This window comes from Mustelus asterias, chromosome 29, assembly GCF_964213995.1.
Source record: "Mustelus asterias chromosome 29, sMusAst1.hap1.1, whole genome shotgun sequence".
Classification (NCBI taxonomy): Eukaryota; Metazoa; Chordata; class Chondrichthyes; order Carcharhiniformes; family Triakidae; genus Mustelus; species Mustelus asterias.
The window spans coordinates 4,778,073-4,802,735 of NC_135829.1; the positions used below are offsets into that span (position 1 = coordinate 4,778,073).

Sequence of the window (24,663 nt, forward strand, 5' to 3'; positions counted from 1 at the left end):
TGTTAACAACCCTCAAACCGTGCAAATCGACATGCCTCGAGATAGAATGTCCTAAGCATCCTATCAAACTAGATGCAAGTACATTTAATATATACAGATGAACACACACATACACACACATGCACACTATACATACAAACCAGCCAACTTCATACATATACACATACAGACAGACAGACAGACATACACACACAGACAGGGAATGACTCAGTACTCTACACCTTCCTCTGCTATACACAGATTACGAGCACCGAGGTATTGTGCTATGCCTAACAAATTGTCACATTGCTGTGATTTCTCCTCTCCGTCCATGGACGGATAATCACAATCCTTAAATAAAAGCAAAATACCGCGGACGCTGGAAATCTGCAGAACATGTTTCGCAAGGATCCGTGCGGGAGAGGAACAGAGTTAACGTCTTGCGCTGGATATGACTCTCTTTCGGGTGTATCCAGTGTCCAACCAGTCTGCAACGTAACTGGTGTGCCGTCTAACCGACTAACAAACACACATGGGGCAAAAGACTCTGTAGAGCAGTCATATTTGACTCGAAACGTTAACTCTTGTTTCTCTTCTCTCTCCACAGATGCTGCCAGACCTGCTGAGTATTTCCAGCCTTTTGTTTCCATTTTCATCCACAACCCCCGCTCGTCTCTTCCTCTTTTGAGTTTGATTTGGAGTTGCCGGCGTTGGACTGGGTCGGGCACAGTAAGTAGTCTCACAACCACCAGGTTAAAGTCCAACAGGTTTATTTGGTAGCACGAGCTTTCGGAGCGCTGCTCCTTCATCAGGTGAGTGAAGGGGCAGCGCTCCGAAAGCTCGTGCTACCAAATAAACCTGTTGGATTTTAACCTGGTGGTTGTGAGACTTCTTACTGTGTCTTTTGAGTTTGGCTTTTCTGCGACGTTTTTTGCGAAATCTACGTTCGAATTTATTGGTCTATATGGTGTGGGAGGGAAAAGCCACCCCGAACGTGTTCAAAGAAAATATACCTCCCCCACCCCCCTTGTTAAAGTCTGTTGGAATAATTGGATGATCTGGTCCCTTACAGTTTCCCTTCATTCAGTCGATGGGAATTTTGCGTTAGTATTAGCTTAAAAATAGCGATGCTGCGTTATCGGACAACCTCTGTTGATGGTATCATGTTGTACATCAGCCGTTATGACAACAGATGCGAAACAGTCTGAAATGTAATTGCTATACTATGCAAGGAACACAGCACTGGGTAGAATTACCCATCGCATGTTAGAACGTATGGAATTACCTATAGCTGAGAGGCAACTGGAGAAGTCCCACAGCAAGGGGCCCAATGGTGATGGAAGGAAACACATTTAGCCAAAAAATGACTGCAAGTATGCACCTGGGAAAATGACCCACGCAGAGAATTTATATATATATATAGCTGTGAGTTTATCAATGACCTGCCCCCCCCCTCCGCCCCCCGGGAGTCTTTCCCCTAACACTGTTCAGTTTTAATCCATTTTCCCCTTAAATCCGAGCTCCACACCATCAGATTGAACTTCTTGCTGGAATTCAAAGACAAAAATTAAAACAAGAAAATGCCCTGGGAAAATCGAAAGGGAATCTCAAGGGGGGGGTCACATTGGCTGAAAAGATGCCCAAGAACAGAGCACACAGTAAGTTGGCAACACAAAAAAAGAACACAGCTGATCACAGCTTTGCATTGCTGCAGCTGAAGTGCATTAATTAGCTACATTCATCCTAATGTCTAAGGCAACCACACCTGATATTTAAACTGAATAGAGGCTACTCACATGTCCTTTGGTTTTGTTAAAAAGGCAATATCCAACTTTACCATCCTCCTCCTCCGAAAGGAGGAGCTGTAATGTCTCGATATCCTGATACCGCACAACATGCAGTGTTCCAATCATCCACCCATCACTCTGTCACTTGGTCCATGACCGTTGCTGGGAGGGGGAAGACCCAGTGACTTCTAACACTTAGCTCAAAGCAACATTGCTAATTAATATCAATGGATTATGATTCTCCACTTGCAAAAGACAATTGCCCCATGAAAAAACCATGGTGAAACCTTAAATCGATGGGTCAACAGGGAGGTCACTGGAATGGAGCACATGATGCGGGTTACGAGGTCATGTTACCATCGCAGTGAACCCTCTGCACCACAGAACACAATGAGATCGGTCACCATTTTTGTGCACTTCTGTTTCCTGCTTCACAATGCGATCCATTAGTGACATATCCTGCTTCAAGTGCATTCAACTGATGTATTGCATTGAAGGGAATCTTCACTCAGGAATCTTCAAAAGCACACCAGTACAGTGCGTCAAAATATCCCACTGAAGTGCGCCCTTAAAGATGGACAACTTTAAGAAATACTATTTAAACCAGACATTGCCTTCTTAAAGAGACAGATCCCCTTTTGTTCGATTTGATTGGCTGTGTTTGATGCTTGTAACGGAATTCCTTGAAGGTAACTTCTCAAGTTTCAATGTTACAACTTGCTCGCAAACAATTTAAATAACGCTACAAGCTATAAATAAAGTGGTCTTTAGTTCAAGGCCTGTGTGTACATTTTGTTCAGGGATAGTTTTGATGTCCAGTTTACGTTGCCTGGTACAAACAAAAAGGAAGCTGTCTCTTTAAATCTATTGGATATCTATTGCTTGTGCCTCTCCGTTCACAGTTTGTGTTGTATCCCGTGGCGAAAGCTCAAGGTGTCCGATCGCTCGACTAGACACCTCTCGTTTGACAGGTTTCCTTGCAAGGAAGCACTCCTGCACGGATCATCTTAATCATGTCCTTCAGTCCCTGCTTTAAGAGGATTTTGGACAACAGACGGAAAAATAATTGAACCAAAGTTTGTTATCAGAGGACTGACAATTCTAGGAAATGGCACATTCAATATCCACCTCTTAACCACGTGGCGCCAGTAACGTTCGAGCTTTGCCTCACGGTTTAAGCTTCAATCCAACTCCTTGATGCCTACGACCCGTTGCATCTGCCACCCAGTTTAGACCCTGGCCTGGCCAATTGTGCTGAGGCTACCTGCCGTGACCACTGGCGCGGTTCACATCTAACTCGCCCCCCACCTCCTCCTCCTCTCTCCCAACTCTACCCTGCCTCGAGCAGTTACATTGGCTAACTTTGGACTCGCTGACGTGGAGGTTAGAGTAGAGGGGCAGATACTATTGGAAATGAGAGGTGTACTTCCGTTTGAGCTTAGGATGTGAGGCTTAACTTTTTTCTTTTTTTTATATAAAACAAAATCAGGTTTCCCAAAACCGAAACCTGGGAACCCTCTTAGTCCCTGAACCAACTAACGTAACCATTATTTCTGGACACTGTTCATGAGTCAATAACCCTGGAATGATCTCACGGTAACCAGGCACCTCCCAGTTCTATGAACCCACACAATCAGTGTGGGATAAACCAGCGTCCCAACTCCGACATACAGAAGCTGCAACATATATGGGATGATCCATAAGGCTCCCCCCCCACCCCCCAATAGCAAATCAGTCTAGTCCCCTTCTCAAATAGGTCAATGCCATCGTTTTGTTTCCCTTTATCTTAACAGTAAGCTGCAAATCTAGCCTTAAATGCACTTTTTAACGTAACTGATAAAAGATTAGTGTAGGAAGAGAGGATGGAATGACAAAGCAGGTTTTCCCCGTTGGGTGTTGCAAGCAGGGCGGCTGGAGCTCAGAATTCAATCTTGCATGCTGGGAAGGATTCATCCTGCATCACCACCGTACTGCTGCTAGCCAACACCATGATATTCAGATCCTGCTGCCGCTCGTGTGTCTGTTGGTACCACTCCCGCGTGACTTCCGTATCATGCGTTGGTATTAGTGTCACCTAGAACGGGCAAACAAAGTCACCCTGTTACAGAACGTGAACACTGCCGAGAATCATTCACAATGTGGAAGGAGGCCATTCGGCCCATCGAGTCTGCACCGACCACAATCCCACCCAGGCCCTCTCCCCGTAACCCCACATATTCTACCGTGTGACCATAAGACATAGGAGCAGAATTAGGCCACTCGGCCCATCGAGTCTGCAGCGACCACAATCCCACCGAGGCCCTATCTCCAAAATCCCACATATTTACCCGAGCTAATCCCTCTAACATACACATCCCGGGACACTAAGGGGCAATTTAGCATGGCCAATGCACCTAACCCACACATTTTTGGACACTAAGGGGCAATTTAGCATGGCCAATCCACCTAACCCGCACATCTTTAGACACTAAGAGGCAATTTAGCATGGCTAATCCACCTAACCCACACATCTTTGGGCACTAAGGGGCAATTTAGCATGGCCAATCAACCTGACCTGTACACCTTTGGATTCTAAGGGACATAGAAATCATAGAAACCCTACAGTACAGAAAGAGGCCATTTGGCCCATTGGTTCTGCACCAACCACAATCCCACCCAGGCCCTACCCCATATCCCTACAGATTTTACCCACTAATCCCTCTAACCTACGCATCTCAGGACACTAAGGGCAATTTTTTTTTAGCATGGCCAATCAACCTAACTTGCACATATTTCGGACTGTGGGAGGAAACCAGAGCACCTGAAGAAAACTCATGCAGACACGGGGAGAACGTGCAGACTCCACACAGTGACCCAAGCCGGTATTTGAACCCGGGTCCCTGGCGCTGTGAGGCAGCAGCGCTAACCACTGTAGCACTGTGCTGCCCGTAGAAGAGAGACATGTTACATACAAACATAGAAGATAGGAGCAGGAGGAGGCCATTTGGCCCTTCGAGCCTGCTCCGCCATTCACCACAATCATGGCTGATCATCCAACTCAATAGCCCAATCCTGCTTTCTCCCCATAACCTTTGATCCCATTCACCCCAAGTGCTATATCCAGCCGCCTCTTGAATACATTCAATGTTTTGGCATCAACTACTTCCTGTGGTAATGAATTCCACAGGCTCACCACTCTTTGGGTGAAGAAATGTTTCCTCACCTCCGTCCTAAATGGTCTACCCCGAATCCTCAGACGGTGACCCCTGGTTCTGGATTCCCCCACCATCGGGAACATCCTCCCTGCATCTACCCTGTCTAGTCCTGTTAGAATTTTATAAGTCTCTACGAGATTCCCCCCTCATTCATCTGAACTCCAGAGAAAACAATCCTAACCTAATCAATCTCTCCTCGTACATCAGTCCCGCCATCCCATATATTTGGAGAAAGTGAGATCCTATAGTTAGGCATTGGGTTTAGTGCTATATCCAGCTGCATCTTGAATGCATTCAATGTTTTGAACGTTGTCGAAGTTTTTCATCTCGTAGGACAAATACAAGAATACCAAATTTCAAACAATCACAACAACAGAGTAAAAAAAAAGTCAACTCCGATTGGCTAAGCCATTGTCTTTTCACAACAACAACCTGCATTGATATAGCACCTTTAACACGAGAATGTGGGACTCGCTCCCACGTGGAGTGGTGGAGAGAATGTGGGACTCGCTCCCACAGGGGAGTGGGGAGAATGTGGGACTCGCTCCCACAGGAGTGGAGAGAATGTGGGACTCGCTCCCACAGGGGAGTGGGGAGAATGTGGGACTCGCTCCCACAGGGGAGTGGGGAGAATGCGGGACTCGCTCTCGCAGGGGAGTGGGGAGAATGTGGGACTCGCTCCCACGTGGAGTGGTGGAGAGAATGTGGGACTCGCTCCCACAGGGGAGTGGGGAGAATGTGGGACTCGCTCCCACAGGAGTGGAGAGAATGTGGGACTCGCTCCCACAGGGGAGTGGGGAGAATGTGGGACTCGCTCCCACAGGGGAGTGGGGAGAATGCGGGACTCGCTCTCGCAGGGGAGTGGGGAGAATGTGGGACTCGCTCCCACAAAGGAGTAGGGAGAATGTGGGACTTGCTCCCACGGGGGTTTGGGGAGAATGTGGGACTCGCTGCCACAGGGGAGTGGGGAGAATGTGGGACTCGCTCCCACGTGGAGTGGGGGAGAGAATGTGGGACTCGCTTCCACAGGGAGTGGAAAGAATGTGGGACTCGCTCCCAGTGGAAGTGGAGAGAATGTGGGACTCGCTCCCACAGGGGAGTGGGGAGAATGTGGAACTCGCTCCCACAGGGGAGTGGGAGAATGTGGGACTCGCTCCCACAGAGAAGTGGGGAGAATGTGGGACTCGCTCCCACAGGGAGTGGAGAGAACGTGGGACTCGCTCCCACAGGGGAGTGGGGGAGAATGTGGGACTCACTTCCAAGGGGAGCGGGGAGAATGTGGGACTCACTTCCAAGGGGAGTGGGGAGAATGTGGGACTCACTTCCAAGGGGAGTGGGGAGAATGTGGGACTCGCTTCCAAGGGGAGTGGGGAGAATGTGGGACTCGCTCCCATGGGGAAGAATTGAGGCGAATCACATAGATACGTTTCAGGGAAAGCTGGATAAACACACTGGGGAGGAAGGAATCCATCGAATCTATAGTAGAGGAGGCCACTCAGCCCATCGTGCCAGCACTGACTCTCTGAAATAGCATCTAGCTCAGGCCCACCCCCTGCCCTATCCCTGTAACCCCATAGAATTACCATGGCCAATCCACCTAACCTGCACATCTTTGGAGTGTGGGTGGAAACCGGAGCACCCAGAGGAAACCCACGCAGACACGGGGAGAGTGTGCAGAGGGCACAGACAGTGACCCGAGGCCAGGATTGAACCCGGGTCCCTGGCGCTGTGAGGCAGCAGTGCTAACCACTGTGCCACCATGCCACCCCTTCTTACTGTTCTCAAGGGCAATTAGGGATGGGCAATAAAGCCAGTGACACCCGCTTCCCATGAGAGAATAAAATATAAAGAAGAACCAACTGCCTTATCCCAAACCAAGCATGTTTCACAGGGCAGTGACATCTCTGGGTGGTAACTGTTGGACTTCCACCTTTTTTTATTTCTTCTTACACATTGGGTTTGCCAACTTTTGAATCTTAGAAATCCCAATGAAACGACCGACACACATTGATTTGGAGGCAGCGGATTCTTTTCGATGGAAGAGGAGAGAAGTTGATGCTATGAAGAGTTACCCACCTGAAGGTTGTTGCTCCATTGGGCCTTTCCTTCCAAAAGAGCGTCCAACACGGCTCGGCTTGGCTCCCCGCTGCCGGGGTCATTCCCGCTCACCACGTAGTAGGAAGATCGGACACGTTTGAAGAATTCCTGGTCCACGTTCTTCCCGCTGCAGTGGTTGGGGATATACGCCAGGTCCACGTACACTGGGGGACCCGGGGGGACTCCAGAACTGGTCTTGGTGTTGACGGAAGCTGTGAATCGAGGCAAAGCAAGAACCAAAACTGTGGTTAGAGATTTAACCTGGCCATCTTAACGCAGTCTAAGATCACAGCAAACAAAGCAATGGTGACAAGGATTGGAAACCTACTGCCCCTTTTAAAGTTTATTTATTAGTGTCACAAGTAGGCTTACATTAACACTGCAATGCAGTTACTGTGAAAATCCCCGAGTCGCCACACTCCTGTTTGGGTACACTGAGAGAGAATTTAGCACGACCGGTGCACCCTAACCCAGCACGTCTTTCAGACAGTGGGAGAAAACCGGAGCACCCGGAGGAAACCCACGCAGACACGGGGAGAAGGTGCAGACTCCGCACAGACAGTGACCCAAGCCGGGAATCGAACTTTGGAACTGAGATGAGAAGAAATTTTTTCGCCCAGAGAGTGCTCAGCCGGTGGAATTCGCAACCACAGAAAGTAGCTGAGGCCGGAAGATTGTATGTTTTCTAGAAGGCGTAGATACAACTCTTGGGGCTGGAGGGATCAAAGTAAATGAGGGGAAAGGGGGAGCAGGTCACTGAGTTACAGAGGACCAGCCATGATCATGATGAATGATGGGGCAGGCTCGAAGGGCTGAATGGTCTCCTCTTGCTCCTATTTTCTGTTTCTATGACACGGCCAAACAAATCGAGTGTCAACTGTAAATCCTTCCAAACACGCCAGTAGTTGGCGATAAGAGCGGGAGAGACTCCTGGTCAGACACGCTTGATGTGGAGTGGCACCCCTCAAGCTATAAGCCCCCTGGACTAGAGAGCTTTTTCAGGAATTACTCGCACATGGAAAAGACGGAAGTCTGCCTTAGTGCATCACTAGATGCAGGAAAAGAATTGTAATTGGGATTTGGATGACAATGCCTTATGACACTACCTAAGGGGAAATGGCTTCCACTGGCAGGGGGGCAGTAAGCAGGGCAGCACGGTGGCACAGTGGTTAGCACTGCTGCCTCACAGCGCCAGCGACCCGGGTTCGATTCCCGGCTTGGATCACTGTCTGTGCGGAGTCTGCACGTTCTCCCCGTGTCTGCATGGGTTTCGTCCGGGTGCTCCGGTTTCCTCCCACAGTCCAAAGATGTGCGGGTTAGGCGGATTGGCCATGCTAAATTAACCCTTAGTGTCAGGGGGATTGGCAGGTAAATGTGTGGGGTTATGGGGATAGGGCCTGGGTGGGATTGTGGTCGGTGCAGACTCGATGGGCCGAATGGCCTCCTTTTGCACTGCAGGGGTTCTATGACTGTGGGCAGAGGACACAGATTTCAGACAATTAGCAGAAAAAAATAGTCCACTGGCCAGATGAGGATGATCTATTTTACGCAACGCGTTGCTGCAGGGGATCCGGAACGCACCGCCTCAGAAAAATATATTTTCGATGGAAGCAGACTCTCGAGTCACTATCCAAAAGGAAGTGGATCGAGTCACAGCGCTGTGGGAAAGAGCGGGGACTAACTGGATGGATCCGTCAACGAGCCAGCACAGGCATGATGGGTCGAAGGGCTCCCTTTGTGCTGTGACTCTATAACTGAGGCGGCAGCTGGATCACTTCATAAAGAGGCTTCCGTCCCAGTCAGTAAGGCTGCGTTTCTTCCTGAACACGGGCTCTAATGAAGCTCCCCAGTTAGGCCATTGATTACTCATCATTGCTGCTGCGCTCTGAATGAATTTGAATGGGTTTTTTTCAGGACGTCTCAGATTAGAAACAAGAAACTCTTGCATTTCCCTCCTGTGTTGTATTTACACCATCGTCTGGTCAGTCCCCATTACCGTGTGGGGAACACTGTAGGTGGGTTCAGCACATCAAGGTGCAACAAACAGCCATTGAGTGAATGATCAGAGAAGCCAATGGTGTTGGGGAGGATATTAGCAGAACTCGCCTTCTCTGAAATCGAATAAGGCCTTGGGATCTGACACACCCACTCAGAGAGCAGACAGGACCGTGAGATAACATCTTAAAGGAAATAATGGTACCTCTGACAGTGAGGCACTCCCTCAGCACTGACCCTCTGACAGTGCGGTGCTCTCTCAGTACTGACCCTCTGACAGTGCAGCACTCCCTCAGCACTGCCCCTCTGACAGTGCGGTGCTCCCTCAGCACTGACCCTCTGACAGTGCGGCGCTCCCTCAGTACTGACCCTCTGACAGTGCAGCACTCCCTCAGCACTGACCCTCTGACAGTGTGGCACTCCCTCAGCACTGACCCTCTGACAATGCGGTGCTCCCTCAGCACTGACCCTCTGACAGTGCGGCGCTCCCTCAGCACTGACCCTCTGACAGTGCGGCACTCCCTCAGCACTGACCCTCTGACAGTGCGGTGCTCTCTCAGTACTGACCCTCTGACAGTGCGGCGCTCCCTCAGCACTGACCCTCTGACAGTGCGGCACTCCCTCAGCACTGCCCCTCTGACAGTGCGGTGCTCCCTCAGCACTGACCCTCTGACAGTGCGGTGCTCCCTCAGCACTGACCCTCTGACAGTGCGGTGCTCTCTCAGTACTGACCCTCTGACAGTGCAGCACTCCCTCAGCACTGACCCTCTGACAGTGCAGCACTCCCTCAGCACTGACCCTCTGACAGTGCGCCGCTCCCTCAGCACTGACCCTCCAACAGTGCGGCACTCCCTCAGCACTGACCCTCCAACAGTGTGGCACTCCCTCAGCACTGACCCTCTGACAGTGCGGCCATCCCTCAGCACTGACCCTCTGACAGTGCGGCACTCCCTCAGCACTGACCCTCCGACAGTGCGGCACTCCCTCAGCACTGACCCTCTGACAGTGCGGCACTCCCTCAGCACTGACCCTCTGACAGTGCGGCACTCCCTCAGCGCTGACCCTCTGACAGTGCGGCACTCCCTCAGCACTGACCCTCCAAAAGTGCGGCACTCCCTCAGCACTGACCCTCCAACAGTGTGGCACTCCCTCAGCACTGACCCTCTGACAGTGCGGCACTCCCTCAGCGCTGACCCTCTGACAGTGCGGCACTCCCTCAGCACTGACCCTCCAAAAGTGCGGCACTCCCTCAGCACTGACCCTCCAACAGTGTGGCACTCCCTCAGCACTGACCCTCCAAAAGTGCGGCACTCCCTCAGCACTGACCCTCCAACAGTGTGGCACTCCCTCAGCACTGACCCTCTGACAGTGCAGCACTCCCTCAGCACTGACCCTCTGACAGTGCGCTGCTCCCTCAGCACTGACCTTCTGACAGTGCAGCACTCCCTCAGCACTGACCCTCTGACAGTGCGGCACTCCCTCAGCACTGACCCTCTGACAGTGCGCTGCTCCCTCAGCACTGACCCTCTGACAGTGTGGCACTCCCTCAGCACTGACCCTCTGACAGTGCCGCACTCCCTCAGCACTGCCCCCCGAGCGGACAGCGGGGTTGCACTTGGTTCTTACCGGAACTTGATTTGACTCCGTTAACCATGCCTTTGCCCATGCTGGGTTGGCTGGATCGGGAGATATCATCTCGATCCTCTATTCGGGATGAGTGAAGGTCGCTGGCTCGGGAAGCTCTCTGCTTTTCGCCTGCATCTTTCTCCTTCTTTTTAGTAGATGCTGTTTTGGGCGATTTTTCCATTGAGTCTTTGGCGGGTGAGGGCTTTGCAGGCATGGCTGGGTGTTTCCCTTTGGAATCGGCCTTGCGGCCGGGAGAGGCTGACTTGGATTTGTTCATCATCTTCCTTGTGCTCTTCACCTTATCCTTCAAGTCCTTCTTCAGGAGCTTGTCGGCCTTGGTGATGTTCTGCTCGTTGGCGAGAACCTCAGGGTCGACCATGCAGACATCGGGCTGCGGAGGGTGCGGCTGTGGGTCCACCATGGGCGCAGGGGGTGGGTCGTGACCCGGCCGCGAGGAGGGATGATGCGGAGTCCCGGTGGTCTTGTCAACGGGGAGATAATCGGCGTCCTCGTCCGAGTCGATGGCCGCGTCTGCAGTGATGGAAGGACATTCCTCCGTCTCTGGGGGCACGTCCGAGTCGGAGTTCAAGGGGAAGGACTCGCTGCCGGAGGTCGGGGGGGTTTCCTCGCCCACGGTTTGGTGGGGGTGGCTGCCGCTGGGCTGGGGGGCGCACCGCTTCTGGACGGAGGTGCGGACATCGTCCTGGGAGTGGCCATCATCATCATCTTCGTCCGACAGCTCGTGGGGGCTGGGGTTGATGAACGAGGGCGAGAGTTCGTCCTTTTGATGCTTGTACTCGCCCGGGGTGAAGGTCAGCTTGTAATCCGGGGTGGCACCCGGGCACACCTCCCAGTCGTGGGCGGCGTCCCCCTGGTCACCAGCCAGTCTGCCCCGCTGGGCATCGGGCAAAAATGGCTTGAATGTCTGGTCGGTGGTCGTCAGCGACGAGGGGCGGATTAAACACTCCGTGTCGTCCTCAGAGTAAGATTTGTCGGGCTCGGAAGCCGGGCTACTCTTGTCCGTTAGTTCGGAAGTGCTGAAGGTGTCTCGGTCTTTCTCTGGCGTTTGTGTCAGGTAGGGGCTGAAGCTCATTTCCGTTGGCCCGTTGGTGGCAGCTGGTTGCTCCTGGGCAGGAGGGGGTGGCGGGAAGAGGCTCAGAGTTTGCGCCATTGTAGTTCCCGCTGCCTCCGAGGGTCCGCCTTCCTGCTCCAACTTGCCCTCGGCCAGGGAGGACGAAGGGGCTGGCCTCTGGCATTCCACTCTGCAGGACAACGTGGAGTCTTCGATGTCGCACAGGTAGGCCGGACTGTGCTCGGCCGGGGCTGCGGACAGGTCCTCAACCTCCGGGGGCTCAGGGACAGCCTTGTCCGCTGGCACCAAGGGAGAAACTTCATCTAAACTTCTTCCCTTGGCTTCCCCGAGGGTTCCCGGCGACTGCGTGCTGGGAGGCGAGGGTGACACTTGGGAATACTTGTCCTCAGGTTGGGCACAGATTGAGGTGCTGTGGCCCTCTAGAGGTGGTGGGCCTTTGAAGGAGCTCTCGCTTTCCAGCTCCGTGGGAATTCCTGGTGGGAATGGTTTGGTTTCCTGGAAGGGGCTCGGAGCCAAGGTTTCGGATTTACCTTTTGGTGACACTTCCAAATACTCATCCTTAAGACTGCTGTATTGAAATGCTGCCCCTGGAAGACTCGGGGGAAACACTCTGTCCTCTGTGAAGGAAGAGTATTCAAACTGAGTACCAGATGGCTTTTCTTCCTTTGTTAGGTCTGAGTGTTTGACTGTCCATTGCTCTGGTTCAGTGCCGCCTGGAAAGTCTTGGACAGGTTCAGGTAGGTCCTGATATTCGCTCTGGGAGAGTACCCCTGGACTCATTGACTTACTCTCGACCCGTCCCTCCTGGTGTTTGACTTTGTCCAGATCCTTCCCCACATCAGAAGGCGATTTCGCTGTTTTGCACTCAAACTCCGCGAACGTGGAGTGTTCCAGGCTTGGCCCAGCTGGTTCTTCGTGTTTTGTGCGGAATGGGTCAGTGTCTTCGAGATAAGGGTACTTGAGCCCGAAGGAAAAGCTCACCAGGTCGCTCGTACATGAAATGTCCTTCTCTTCCCGGCAAGAGGTGAGCGCCTCCTTCTGCGATTTGGCCAGAACCTGCTCTTTCTCCGTCTCCTTTTGCGCGCTGTCCCCTGCGGCCAGCGGCCCAGTTTGGGACTCATCCCAAAGCTGCTGGCTGCGGCTGGGAGAAACGGCCTTCCCGTCCGCTTCCCGCATCTCGGAATACGAGTAGCTCAGTTCCTGGTCTTGGTGAGGCTGGGCCGATGGAGATTCCTTTTCGGATTTTTCCTTGGCACCTTTCTCCAACTCTGAGTCGCTGCTGCTCTCATCCGCCTCCTTCTCGTAGTAGCCCAGGACGTTTGAATCTGCTTCTTTTCTCCTGAATGATGCGTCGTCCGGGCTGCCGGCAGACATTTTGGTGTCTAAATGTGGGATCTCAGTGTAGGGCAGTGGAGGTGGAAACCTCTCTTTTATCTCAGAGCTGCTGGGCGTTGGGGTCTTTGTCTCTCCAGGTGAGGCAGGGTGGGAAGAGACATCTTTCTTTTGCCCATCCTCTGGAGCTTGCTCTGTCGTTTCAGAGAGTTGTACTTCCTTCTCCACATCTGGCCCCAGACTGCTTGATGGAGCTTCTTCCAACATTGGAGAGGGAGATCTATGTATATCTGGAATTTCGGTATATTGAACCGCTCCTGTTCTAGTTTCACCTGCGGCCCCGGGTAGGTGCGGTGTAGGCAACGGTTCCTGTGACGGTAGTGATGATACCTTTTCTGTTGGTGCCTTTCCAGTCTCCCAAACCATCTCAAACGGCACCTCCCGCTCTTGCGAGAGATAATCCAAACCCTGCGTCTCGCTTTCCTTCTGCGACTTGGCCAGGTTCTCTAGTCCCTGGGCGGTCACCTTCTCGTCAATCTCCGCGTAGGTGAAAGCCTTCTTCTCGGCGTCTGGACCCTTCGCCGCGGGAGTCTCTTCTGGCGCGGCCGTGGAGTCCTGTTCTTTGGGACTGGTGGCTGCTTTGGGTTCCTTGTGGGTCACAGAATGGTAATCCAACAGAGGCAGAGCCCCTTCCGGTTTGTCGGCAGGGGAGTGCGTTGGTTGGCTGAAAGCTGGTATTGGTTCATCGAGAGCAAAGCCTTTATGAGTCAGGGCATCGCTGTCTCTCAGGATATCAGCATACCCGCCGGGCACAGGGTACACACCCTCTGGTTGCAATGGCTTTCTCTCTTCACCAGTAAGGCTGCCCAGTTGAGTTGCATCTTTCGCGAGGATTTCCCCAGTTGAATCTTTGAGAGGTTCTTGTGTAGTTCCTGGTGTGGCAGAGACATCGTGCCCGGTGTCCGTCCAGGAGTATTCAGGTTCTGGAGGAGATGTGACCGAAGGCTTTAGCTCCAGGGATACATCTGCCTTCTGTTCAAAGACACTGGTGTAGTCAAACGCAGCTTGGCTGCTTTCCTTTCCAATAGTCCAAGAGTAATCAAACTCACTGGAAGATTCCTTCTTATCACAGGGAGAGCGCTTGTGTTCACTGACTGTCTCTTCCGCCTGTCCAGTTAATGAGCCCTTCAACTGAAATCCCTCGGTTGAAAGATCCTCTGGAGAGGATTTTGGAGACGGCACATCTGCACCCTTTTCCAAATAGCACTGAGATCGATAGGACGGCAGATCCCATTCGCTGGGTTCGACTGCAGGCTTTGTGTCCGCGGAAACTTGTCCAGTCTTGCTTGTGGATTGGCTCCAAGTCTCTGGGGACATCTCTGCCTTTGTGGGTTCAGTGTGCATTCCCCATATATCTAGCTTTGCAGGGGTTTCAGTTGTCTTCACGTCTGCCATATGGACACATTCAATCTCGTGCTTCTCCTGACTTCCAAGCGTCATTCCACTTCTGGGTTGACTGAGTTCAGTAGGTTTATCTGGAGACTGGACTAAATTATTGTCTGTAACGTCTGTGGGTTTGATTTTGTCCGGCAGAAGGCTCTGGTAATCGGTCGGTGAAACGTCCTTAGGGACAGGAGACTTCACGGAAAGCTCTTCTTCGGTTTTGGGTGATAGTGACTTTTCGGTGGTTGGTGATCGCTCACTTTCCAGTATTGTTTTGCCCTTTATAATCTCAGGGAGATCTTCACCTTCTGATGAGTAGGTCTCCTCACTTTCTCCTCTATCTTTTAGTAAACTGTGTGTCTCAACTGGGGAATGTTGGAATTTGAAATGCTCCCCTTGCCCACCTTCTGTTGGTATAAGTTCCTTCTCTGGGAGATCTTTGGGAAGTTTTTCTGTTGCTGGCTGCTCTTTCTCAAGTTTGTCTTTCTTTTCTTGGACGTCTTTATCCACTTTTTCTGCTGTGTCTACCTTTTCTAACATAGATTTGTCCATCTTTTCAATAGCCTTCTCCTCTTGGTCCACCTTCCCAGATGTTCCAAGCTCACTCTCCAACACATCCTTTCCCAATTTTTCTTTATCTACAAGTTTTGTTTCAAAATCCTCCCTGTCTGTTTTTCCAAAATCTCCCACTTTCTTTTCCAAGTCCTCTTTTTCCATTTTTATGGTGTCTGGAGTTTTCTTGTCTGCTGTCTCTTTGTCCATCTTTTCGACACGTTCCATCGTCTCCTTGTCTACTTTATCCATGAGGTCCCCTTTGCTCATCGTTTCAACGTGTGCGGATTCCGGTTTGATTTCTTCTTTTGCAATCTGTCCGACATTGACAACTTTTTTTTCCAAATCCTCTTTTTCCGGTTTTCCGACATCAACTTTCTTTTCCAAGTCCTCTTTTTCTGGTTTTCCGACATCTCCGACTTTCTTTTCCAAATCCTCTTTTTCTGGTTTTCCGACATCTCCGACTTTCTTTTCCAAATCCTCTTTTTCTAGTTTTCCGACATCAATTTTCTTTTCCAAGTCCTCTTTTTCTAGTTTTCCAACATCTCCAACTTTCTTTTCCAAATCCTCTTTTTCTAGTTTTCCGACATCTCCGACTTTCTTTTCCAAATCCTCTTTTTCTAGTTTTCCAACATCTCCAACTTTCTTTTCCAAATCCTCTTTTTCCAGTTTTCCGACATCAACTTTCTTTTCCAAATCCTCTTTTTCTAGTTTTCCGACATCAATTTTCTTTTCCAAGTCCTCTTTTTCTAGTTTTCCAACATCTCCAACTTTCTTTTCCAAATCCTCTTTTTCTAGTTTTCCGACATCTCCGACTTTCTTTTCCAAATCCTCTTTTTCCGGTTTTCCGATATCAACAACTTTCTTTTCCAAGTCCTCTTTTCCCAGTTTTCCGACATCTCCGACTTTCTTTTCCAAGTCCTCCTTTTCCGGTTTTCCGATATCTCCGACTTTCTTTTCCAAATCCTCTTTTTCCGGTTTTCCGATATCAACAACTTTCTTTTCCAAGTCCTCTTTTTCCAGTTTTCCGACATCTCCGACTTTCTTTTCCAAGTCCTCCTTTTCCGGTTTTCCGACATCTCCGACTTTCTTTTCCAAATACTCTTTTTCTGGTTTTCTAATATCGACAACTTTCTTTTCCAAGTCCTCTTTTTCCGGTTTTCCGACATCTCCAACTTTCTTTTCCAAATCCTCTTTTTCCGGTTTTTCAACATTGACAATTTTCTTTTCCGAATCCTCTTTTTCCGGTTTTCCGACATCAACTTTCTTTACCAAGTCCTCCTTTTCCGGTTTTCCAATATCGACAATTTTCTTTTCCAAATCCTCTTTTTCCAGTTTTCCGGCATCAGTAGATTTTTCCTGTTCAATCTTTCCAAAGTCTCCCAGTTTCTTTCCCAAGTCCTCTTTTTCTGTCTTTCCAATGTCGAGAGATACCTTCTCCTCTCTTTCCAAAGTGTCAGAATCTGGAAGTTTCTTTTCCGAAGCCTCTTTTGTCACCTTTTTGGTATCAGTCGAGTCCTTTCCCAAATCCTCCTTTTCCAATGTATCACTGGTTCCGGGTTTCTGCTCCTGCATTTCGGAGACTATCGCTTTAGTATCTGCCGCTTTAGACTCTGGGATCTCAGTTGTTCTCTGTTGCTCGATGGCCGGTTTCGGCTGCAGGTCTTTCTCAACGTCCATCTTTCTCTCGGAGAATTCTTTCTCCGGCTCTCCCGTATCAGCTGGTTTGGTTTCTGCGTCTGTTGGTTTGTGGGGGACAGGTTTCACCTCCTGAACATCTCTCTCCAGCTTCTCAGTTGGTGCGTGCTCCGTCTCGTGTGCGTCTTTTTCCATTTTTTCCGTGGCTCTTAGCTCCTGTTCGTGGATCAGTTTCTCTTTTGGGGTCAGCTCAGGTTCATCGGAATCAGAGTCCAAGACAATGGGCGAGTACGGCAGGAAGGATTCTTTAAATAACTCGGCTTTCAAGGGCAGGTCATGAAGAGGACTGTGCTGCAAACTGGGTAGTCTTGTGTCTTCGCCTTTGGCTGCTTCCTCAGTGTGCAGGGATGTGTCTGAAACTTGTTCGATCAGATCACCCTCAACAGAATCAGTCCTTTCCTCAATAGGTGACTGGTGGAACGGTGTATGGCCAGCGCTGGTGGGTCCCGACTGGGTTGGCGAGGCCATTTTTACCGTACTATCATCTGGACTGATACATTTATCATCACTCTCTGGCAAATCAACGTCAAAATGTAAGGAATGTTTGGGTTTATGATCGGCACTTTGGTCATCGATTATATAGTCGCTCGGCGTGTAGGGAGCCGGAGCGCCCTTTGCTGGGAACATTGCAGAATATTGCTCTTTGAGCTTTGTCGGGACCTCCACGTTTGGCGTCTGGTCTCCCTCCTCTTCCTCCTCCTGTTCCTCCATTTTGGCAGCAACTGCGGCCATGGGGTGGAAGTCCTCAGAAGGCGGAGATTTGAAACACTTGTCCTCCTCCAGCGAGGAAGTGGGTGATATTGTGCCGGCGGACGGTACGTAATCCCTGCCCTGCGTGGCCTCGGTCCTGGAGGAAGCCATGCTGTTGATGGTGTCCAGCAGCATCGAGCTCTTCCCCGTCTCCTCGGTCTGGGGCGCCGTCACCGAGGCCACTGATTGGTCCTCGGCCACCGACGTGGCGAAGGAGGAGAGCTTGTCGCACTCGGTAATGGAGGCGGCTGAGGAGATATGCTCCTCCTCGGCTAGCGGGGCAGCTACTATCTCCGAGGGGTAGACCACGACCACTGGCTCCTCCCTGGAAAAGCCCTTGGTCTCAGCAATGAACATGGCCTTGATCTCCTTCATACCGTGCACCGTGTCGAAGGATCGTGTATCGTCCGGCACGGAGATGTCGTAAGTATCCACTTCATACTTCAGGTGTGACATCTGATCCTCCTGTTCGTCATGAATTTCCTCGTCGGAAATGGTTTGCTCCGTCTCGGAATAGCCTGGGATCGTCTCGTCTTGGAGATATGAGATGGGTTCACCCACACCTCCTTGTGCAATCGGCTGGGCTACTGTCGTTGTCTTAACCGCTTTGTCTGCCGGTGTCGTAAGTTCCCTTCTCTCCACTGGAGATGTTTCACTTTCAAGAACATCGTGGACTGGTTTTTCACTGGGCGGCTGTTCAGTTTTAATTTCAGCGTGCGGGGGTTCTTTCTCTCGGAATTTGACCTTTTTATCCTCCTCTGCACCTTCCGCCGTTTCTTCCAGCTCCGCTTTCTCCACCACCTCTTCTCCCTCGCTTTCCTCCACTGCCTCCCTGCTCCCCATCTTTTCAATGTATCTTTCACATTTTTCCATCTCTTCCATTTCGTCCTTCCGCCCGGCCTCTTTTTCCAGCTTTTCTGGCGTCGTGACTTTGTCTTTCAGCAGATCTTCCTCTTCGTCAAGTTGAGAGTCTAATCCGTCCTTCGTTAAGCTCTCCTCGTCCTTCTCCGGCCGCACTACCTTCTCTTCCAATTCACTCATTTCCAACGATTCCTCCATTCCTGCACCTTCGTCCTCGAACTTCTCGGTTGTTGGTTCAGGTCGGCAAATGACCTGTTCCTCGCGCGGTGATTCTCCCTCGACGTCTGTCGTGGTTATTCCTTCGTCCGGGGATTCGAGAGGGGCTTTTGTGTGGGTAACAACTGGCGCTATTATGGTGTCCTGTTGGGGGCTGGGCACAAGTGTGTCGGGTAGTGTCTCGCCTTCCAGAGGTGTTGTTTCTTGGGCAAGGACAGGGCCACTGACGGGCTCCTCGCACACAGTCTCGGCTTTGATCGCCTCCTCGTTTTTCAGTTGCTCAAAGTCCTTGGTCAGATCCTCTGGTGAAGACATTATGGATCGCTCGTCTTGTATCTGAGTGGCCGTTAGCTCGGCTGTCATGCTTTCGGGAGGCGTGGGCTCTGCCTTTTGTTCCACGATGGCCTCTTTCGCCACTTTGGTTTTGCCGGAGTCTAGTTTCTTCCCCGGCCCTTTTGCCTTGTGTAGGGTTTTCCTCACCTCCGGAGTAAATGGCTTTAAGTCAGCTTTGAAGGATTTCTTTGACTCCTTCTTGGCCTCTTTTTCCTTCTTCTTTTCGTCTTTCTTGATTTCCTTTTTCTCTTCCTTCTTTGTGTCTTCCTTCTTCACTTCCCTCTTCTCCTTTTTGATCTCTTTTTTCTCTTTGTCCTTCTTTTCTTCTGATTTGGCCAACTTGTCTTTGGTGTGTTTTTTGAGGGTTTTTTCCTTGACTAATTTTTTCTTCTCGGTTTTTGTCACGTCCGTCGCCGCCTTCTCCACCTCGGCCTTTCCCTTTTTCTCCTCTTTCTTTTCCGGCTTGTCTTCCTTGGCCGCTTCGGTCTTGAGATCCGCGTGCTTTGGAGCCGTCTCCTCGGGTGTTTCCTCCTTCTTGGCTGCTTTGGCAGCCGAAGGCTTGGGCGAAGACTTGAGACTTTCTTTGCTGTCAGTCCTTTGTCTTATTTTTGTCTGTTTCACAATGGGGGTGGTCATGCCAGCGGAAAGGTCCTTCTGCGTGGCAACAGGGTACTTGAGAAAGTCCAGGTGTTTCAGCTTCTCTAGCCCTTCCAAGATTTTGTTCTGTGGCGCATTGCCGGGGAAAAGGACACGGACTATTTTTTCCGTGGGGTTGGCTGGGTGCCACACAACTAAAGCCGTGATGGACGTCAGATAAGGGACGGAAATTTCGCCCTCCTTGCCATTCGGTAGAACGATGCCAGTCTTGGCTTTGCTGTTGCCTGCCCACTTTTGCATCAGGAACTGCATTTCCTTGCTGTCTTTGACTGGGTTGAGAATGTACATGTCTAATCGCCCTACGCCCATCTTGTGGAACAATGGGATCGGGTCGATTGTAGCACCAACGACTCTGTTGAGTGGTTCTGGTTTGACTCCCAGTTTGGTTAAGTACTGTAGTGTTAAGCAGGCTTCTTCAATGCTCCGTTTCACCTTCATGGAGGACTCGTGCATTTTTAACTTATCAGGAACATTGAAAAATACAACTCCCAACTCAGGGGAGATAAGGTTCTTGATCCAGTCACTGTACGTGGTGGATCCTTGAGATTGTTCCTCATCTTGTTCAGCAATCTTTCTCTGAAGCAGCCCGTTAATCCCGGGTAGATTGTCCGCACCAATGTGCGTCAACAAAATGGAGTCAATTCTGTCCAAGTGACGAACCAGCTTCCAGAAGCAAGACTTCCGCTCGGATCCTCCATCCACGAGGATGTTGAAACCATTCACGGCAAAAAGGGCCGAGTCGCCTCTTCCGCCAGGGAAGATGTAGCAGCAAGGCTTGGACAGTTTGAGGAAGCCCCCAGAGGTCGGAGGCTCCAGCAGGTCGAAGGGCGACGGCACCTCAACCGATTCGGTGAGGTACTCTGTGAACTCAGAGACGCCGTCCATCTCTGGCAGCATGGGCGCCGGGTTCAGTTTAATGCTGATGAACCCTTGCAGGTTGTGTTGTTCGAGGTTGCTCCAGTCTCCTTCTCCAGAGTGGCAGAGAGTAACGCAGGCCTTGGTGTCAATGTCTGTACTGCTTAATACTTCTGTGACCTGAATCAACAGCAATGAAACAGAATTAGGCACCTTCATAGATACATAGAATCCCTACGGTGCAGGAGGAGGCCATTCGGCCCATCGAGTCTGCACTGACTCTCTGACAGAGCATCTCACCCAGGCCCCACCCGCATAACTCCATGTATTTACCATGGCCAATCCCCCTAACCTACATATCTTTGGACACTAAGGGACAATTTAGCATGGCCAATCCCCCTAACCTGCACATCTTTGGCTACCAATGGGCAATTTAGCACGGCCAATCCCCCTAACCTGCACATCTTTGGACACTAAGGGACAATTTAGCATGGCCAATCCCCCTAACCTGCACATCTTTGGACACTAAGGGGCAATTTAGCATGGCCAATCCCCCTAACCTGCACATCTTTGGACACTAAGGGACAATTTAGCATGGCCAATCTACCTAATCTGCACATCTTTGGACACCAAGGGGCAATTTAGCATGGACAATCCAGCTAACCTACACATTTTGGACACCAAGGGGCAATTTAGCATGGCCAATCCACCTAATCTGCACATCTTTGGAGTGTGGCAGGAAACCGGAGCACCCGGAGGAAACCCATGCAGACACGGGGAGAATGTGCAGTCTCCACACAGGCAATGACCCGAGGCCAGAATTGAACCCGGGTCCCTGGCGCTGTGAGGCAGCAATGCTATCCACTGTGCCACCGTGCTACCCACTACACCTATCCACAACAAGTCAGTAAGCTCTGGTCTCTATATTATAGAAGGAATATTGAGATACCTGGAAAACTACAAAAAGGATTCACAAGGACAATATCAGCAGCAGAAAGATTTAGAACCAGAGGAGATGGGTCTTGGTTTTTTTTATTAACCGACGGGATGTGGAGGTCACTGACAAGATCAGCATTTGTCCCCCATCCCTAATTGTCCTTGAACTGAGTGTCTCGCTGGGGCCATTTCAGAGGGCAGTTAAGAGTCAACCACGTTGCTGTGGCTCTGGAGTCACATGTAGGCCAGACTGGGTAAGGACGGCAGATTTCCTTCCCTGAAGGACATTAGTGAACCAGATGCGTTTTTGCAACTATTGATGATGGTTTTGTGGTCACCGTTAATGAGACTAACTTCCAATTCCAGGTTATATTAATTGAATTAAAGGATTTATTCTTGTAAAAAGAAATAAAGGTGATGTGTGGGAAAAAGCTTGGAGGTAGATTCAATAGGAACTTTCAAACGGGAACTGGAGCAATGCTGGAGGGGTGTACGTTACAAGGATAAGGGGAGAGAGAAAGGATTCGATGGACAGTTCTTCCAAAGGGGCCTCCTTCAGGATGAGACTAAAGCACCAGGACTGATAGGAAGGGACGAGAATATAACACCAGAACCCAGGTGGCACGATGGCACAATGGTTAGTGCTGCTGCCTTGCAGCGCCAGGGATCTGGGTTCGATTCCTGGCTCGGGTCACTGTCAGTGTGGAGTCTGCACATTCTCCCCGTGTCTGCGTGGGTTTCCTCCGGGTGCTCCGGTTTCCTCCCACACTCCAAAGATGTGTCGATTAGGTGGATTGGCCACGCTAAATTGCCCCTTAGTGTCCAAAGATGTGTAGGTTAGGTGAATTAGCAGGGTAAATATGTGGGATTGTGGGAATAGGGTGGGGGTGGGCTGGGATTAGATACTCTGTCAGAGAGTCGGTGCAGACTCGATGGGCCAAATGGCCTCCTTCTGCACTGTAGGGATTCGACAAACACTGGCATGGGCATAGTAGGCCGACTGGCCTGTTTCTGTGCTGTATATTCAATGTAATATTTAAAATGTTGAACATTTATTTGTTACAACTGTTTCCACAGAAGCGATATATCCACATTAATGATATTTTCCCCTCCGCTAAAGGCAATAATCACAGCTCGGGTACAGATCCGAGCATCCCTGAAGCCCTACAATCCCTCGCCCAGGGGACATTCTTCATTGGATGAGCCTGGAGAGTTGGCCACTCAAACAGGGAAAGCGTCATAGCCAAGATCAACCTGTCCTGACACCACCTTCCCAGGAGGCATTGCTAGCCCAGCAATGGGAATTGTGGATACATCGTTCCCCCACTCCAGAGGTACAAATCTGATCTCCTACCAAGGCTGAGATCAACCAAGCTAACCAGCTGGCAATCCTGGGGTCAGGGTCAGGCCAATTATTGCTTACAGCAGAGGCAGGTGCGGTGAATTGGTTCCAGATGTTTCTGACAGATGTGAGAAGGACATATACTCCTTCTCACCTTGCCAGACCCTCAGCTCACTGCTGCTCTCATTCAACCATCTGATGCTTGGGAATTCAGAACAGCAACTCTTCTTATTCATTCATGGGATGTGGGCATCACTGGCTAGGCGTAGCATTTATTGCCCATCCCTAATTGCCCCTTGAGAAGGTGGTGGTGAGCTGCCTTCTCAAACTGCTGCAGTCCCATGAGGTGTAGGTACACCCACAGTGCCGTTAGGGAGGGAATTCCAGGATTTTGACCCAGCGACCGTGAAGGAACGGCGATATATTTCCAAGTCAGGATGGTGAGTCACTTGGAGGGGAACTTGCAGGTGGTGGTGTTCCCAGGTATTCTTTGTTTCTATATCTCGTGGGGCTAAAGGGATCAAGTGATATTGGGAGGAAGGGGGGGAATCAGGATATTGAATTTGATGATCAGCCATGATCAAAATGAACGGGGGAGCAGGCTCGAAGGGCCGAATGGCCTCCTCCTGCTTCTAGTTTCTATCTGCTGCTCTTGTCCTTCTAGATGGTAGCGGTCATGTGTTTGGAAGGTGCTGCCTCAGGAACCTTGGAGAGTTGTTGCAGTGCATCTTGTAGGTGGTACACACGGCGTCGGTGGTGGAGGGAGCGGATGTTAAAGGCAAGTTTAAAAGCTCACGTTTAAGGAATTCTCACCTCAGGGTCTGCAAATGTCTCGATGAATCTGTGAAAAGAGTAGGTTCCGGCTTGCAGAATGAGATCTCCGCCCTGATCGGAGGTTTGTCCACAAAGAACCAAGAGTTTCTGTTGGGATGAGTCTGTCACCAGTGAGTGAACCTAGAAAAAGATGCAAGAAATAAGGCAGTTGGAATCAGCTCCATCTGCGCCCCACACCATGATGTCAATCTCTGCTGCTGCCACTTAGGGAAGCGGTGCCAACTCAATGAGCCAAGGCAACATTACCCACACTGGGGACCTCCCAATGGCAGCCAGTCAAAGCAGGGTGTTAACTCACTTAGCAGCCATCTGACAAAGGAACAAGCTGGAGCCAGTCTGTCTTTAACTTGGGTTTCGTTACAAAGCCCTTCTATAACATGAGAGCATGTGACCGCCCCCTCCCACACTGCACCCGCCACCCCCCGCCCCCCACTTCAAACCCCACAACATATCTGTGTGTCCAAACCTCTCTGCCATCAACCAGTCTAGAATCCTACAGTACAGAAAGAGACCATTTGGCCCATCGAGTCTGCACCGACCACAATCCCACTCAGGCCCTATCCCCATAACCTCACATATTTACCCTGCTAATCCCCCCAAAACTAGGGTCAATTTATCCTGGCCAGTCAACCTAACCCGCACATCTTTGGACTGTGGGAGGAAACCGGAGCACCCGGAGGAAACCCATGCAGACACGGGGAGAACGTGCAGACTCCACACAGACAGTCACCCAAGCAGGGAATCGAACCCGGGTCCCTGGCGCTGTGAGGCAGCAGTGCTAACCACTGTGCCACCGTGCCACCCCCAATGTGTTAGATTGTCACAGCATTCGCAACTTTAACACCAGGAACAAAGGTGGCACAGTGGTTAGCACTGCTGCCTCACAGCACCAAGGACCCAGGTTCAATTCCCAGCTAGGGACACTGTCTGTGCAAACTCCACACATTCTCCCCGTGTCTGTGTGGGTTTCCTCCGGGTGCTCCGGCTTCCTCCTGCACTCCAAAGATGTGCGGGTTAGGTTGATTGGCCATGCTAAATTGACCCGAGTAAACCATAGAACCCCTACAGTGCAGAAGGAGGCCA

General features: G+C 50.8%; 1 protein-coding gene across 3 annotated transcripts in view; it reads right to left on the bottom strand.

Annotated features, from left to right (window-relative positions):
* Positions 1-844: 844 nt before the first annotated feature.
* The window catches only part of LOC144480472 (microtubule-associated protein 1A-like), a 103,076-nt gene continuing 79,257 nt past the window's right edge, over positions 845-24,663 (bottom strand). For all 3 annotated transcript variants that reach the window (XM_078199936.1, XM_078199934.1, XM_078199933.1), the window contains exons 3-6: positions 23,560-23,700; positions 10,679-20,648; positions 7,037-7,269; positions 845-3,840 (exon numbers count right to left, since the gene is read on the bottom strand). In XM_078199936.1, coding sequence (XP_078056062.1) covers positions 3,685-3,840; positions 7,037-7,269; positions 10,679-20,510 — 10,221 coding nt within the window. In that variant the 5' untranslated portion in view covers positions 20,511-20,648; positions 23,560-23,700 and the 3' untranslated portion in view covers positions 845-3,684. The remainder of the gene's footprint in view (positions 3,841-7,036; positions 7,270-10,678; positions 20,649-23,559; positions 23,701-24,663) is intronic.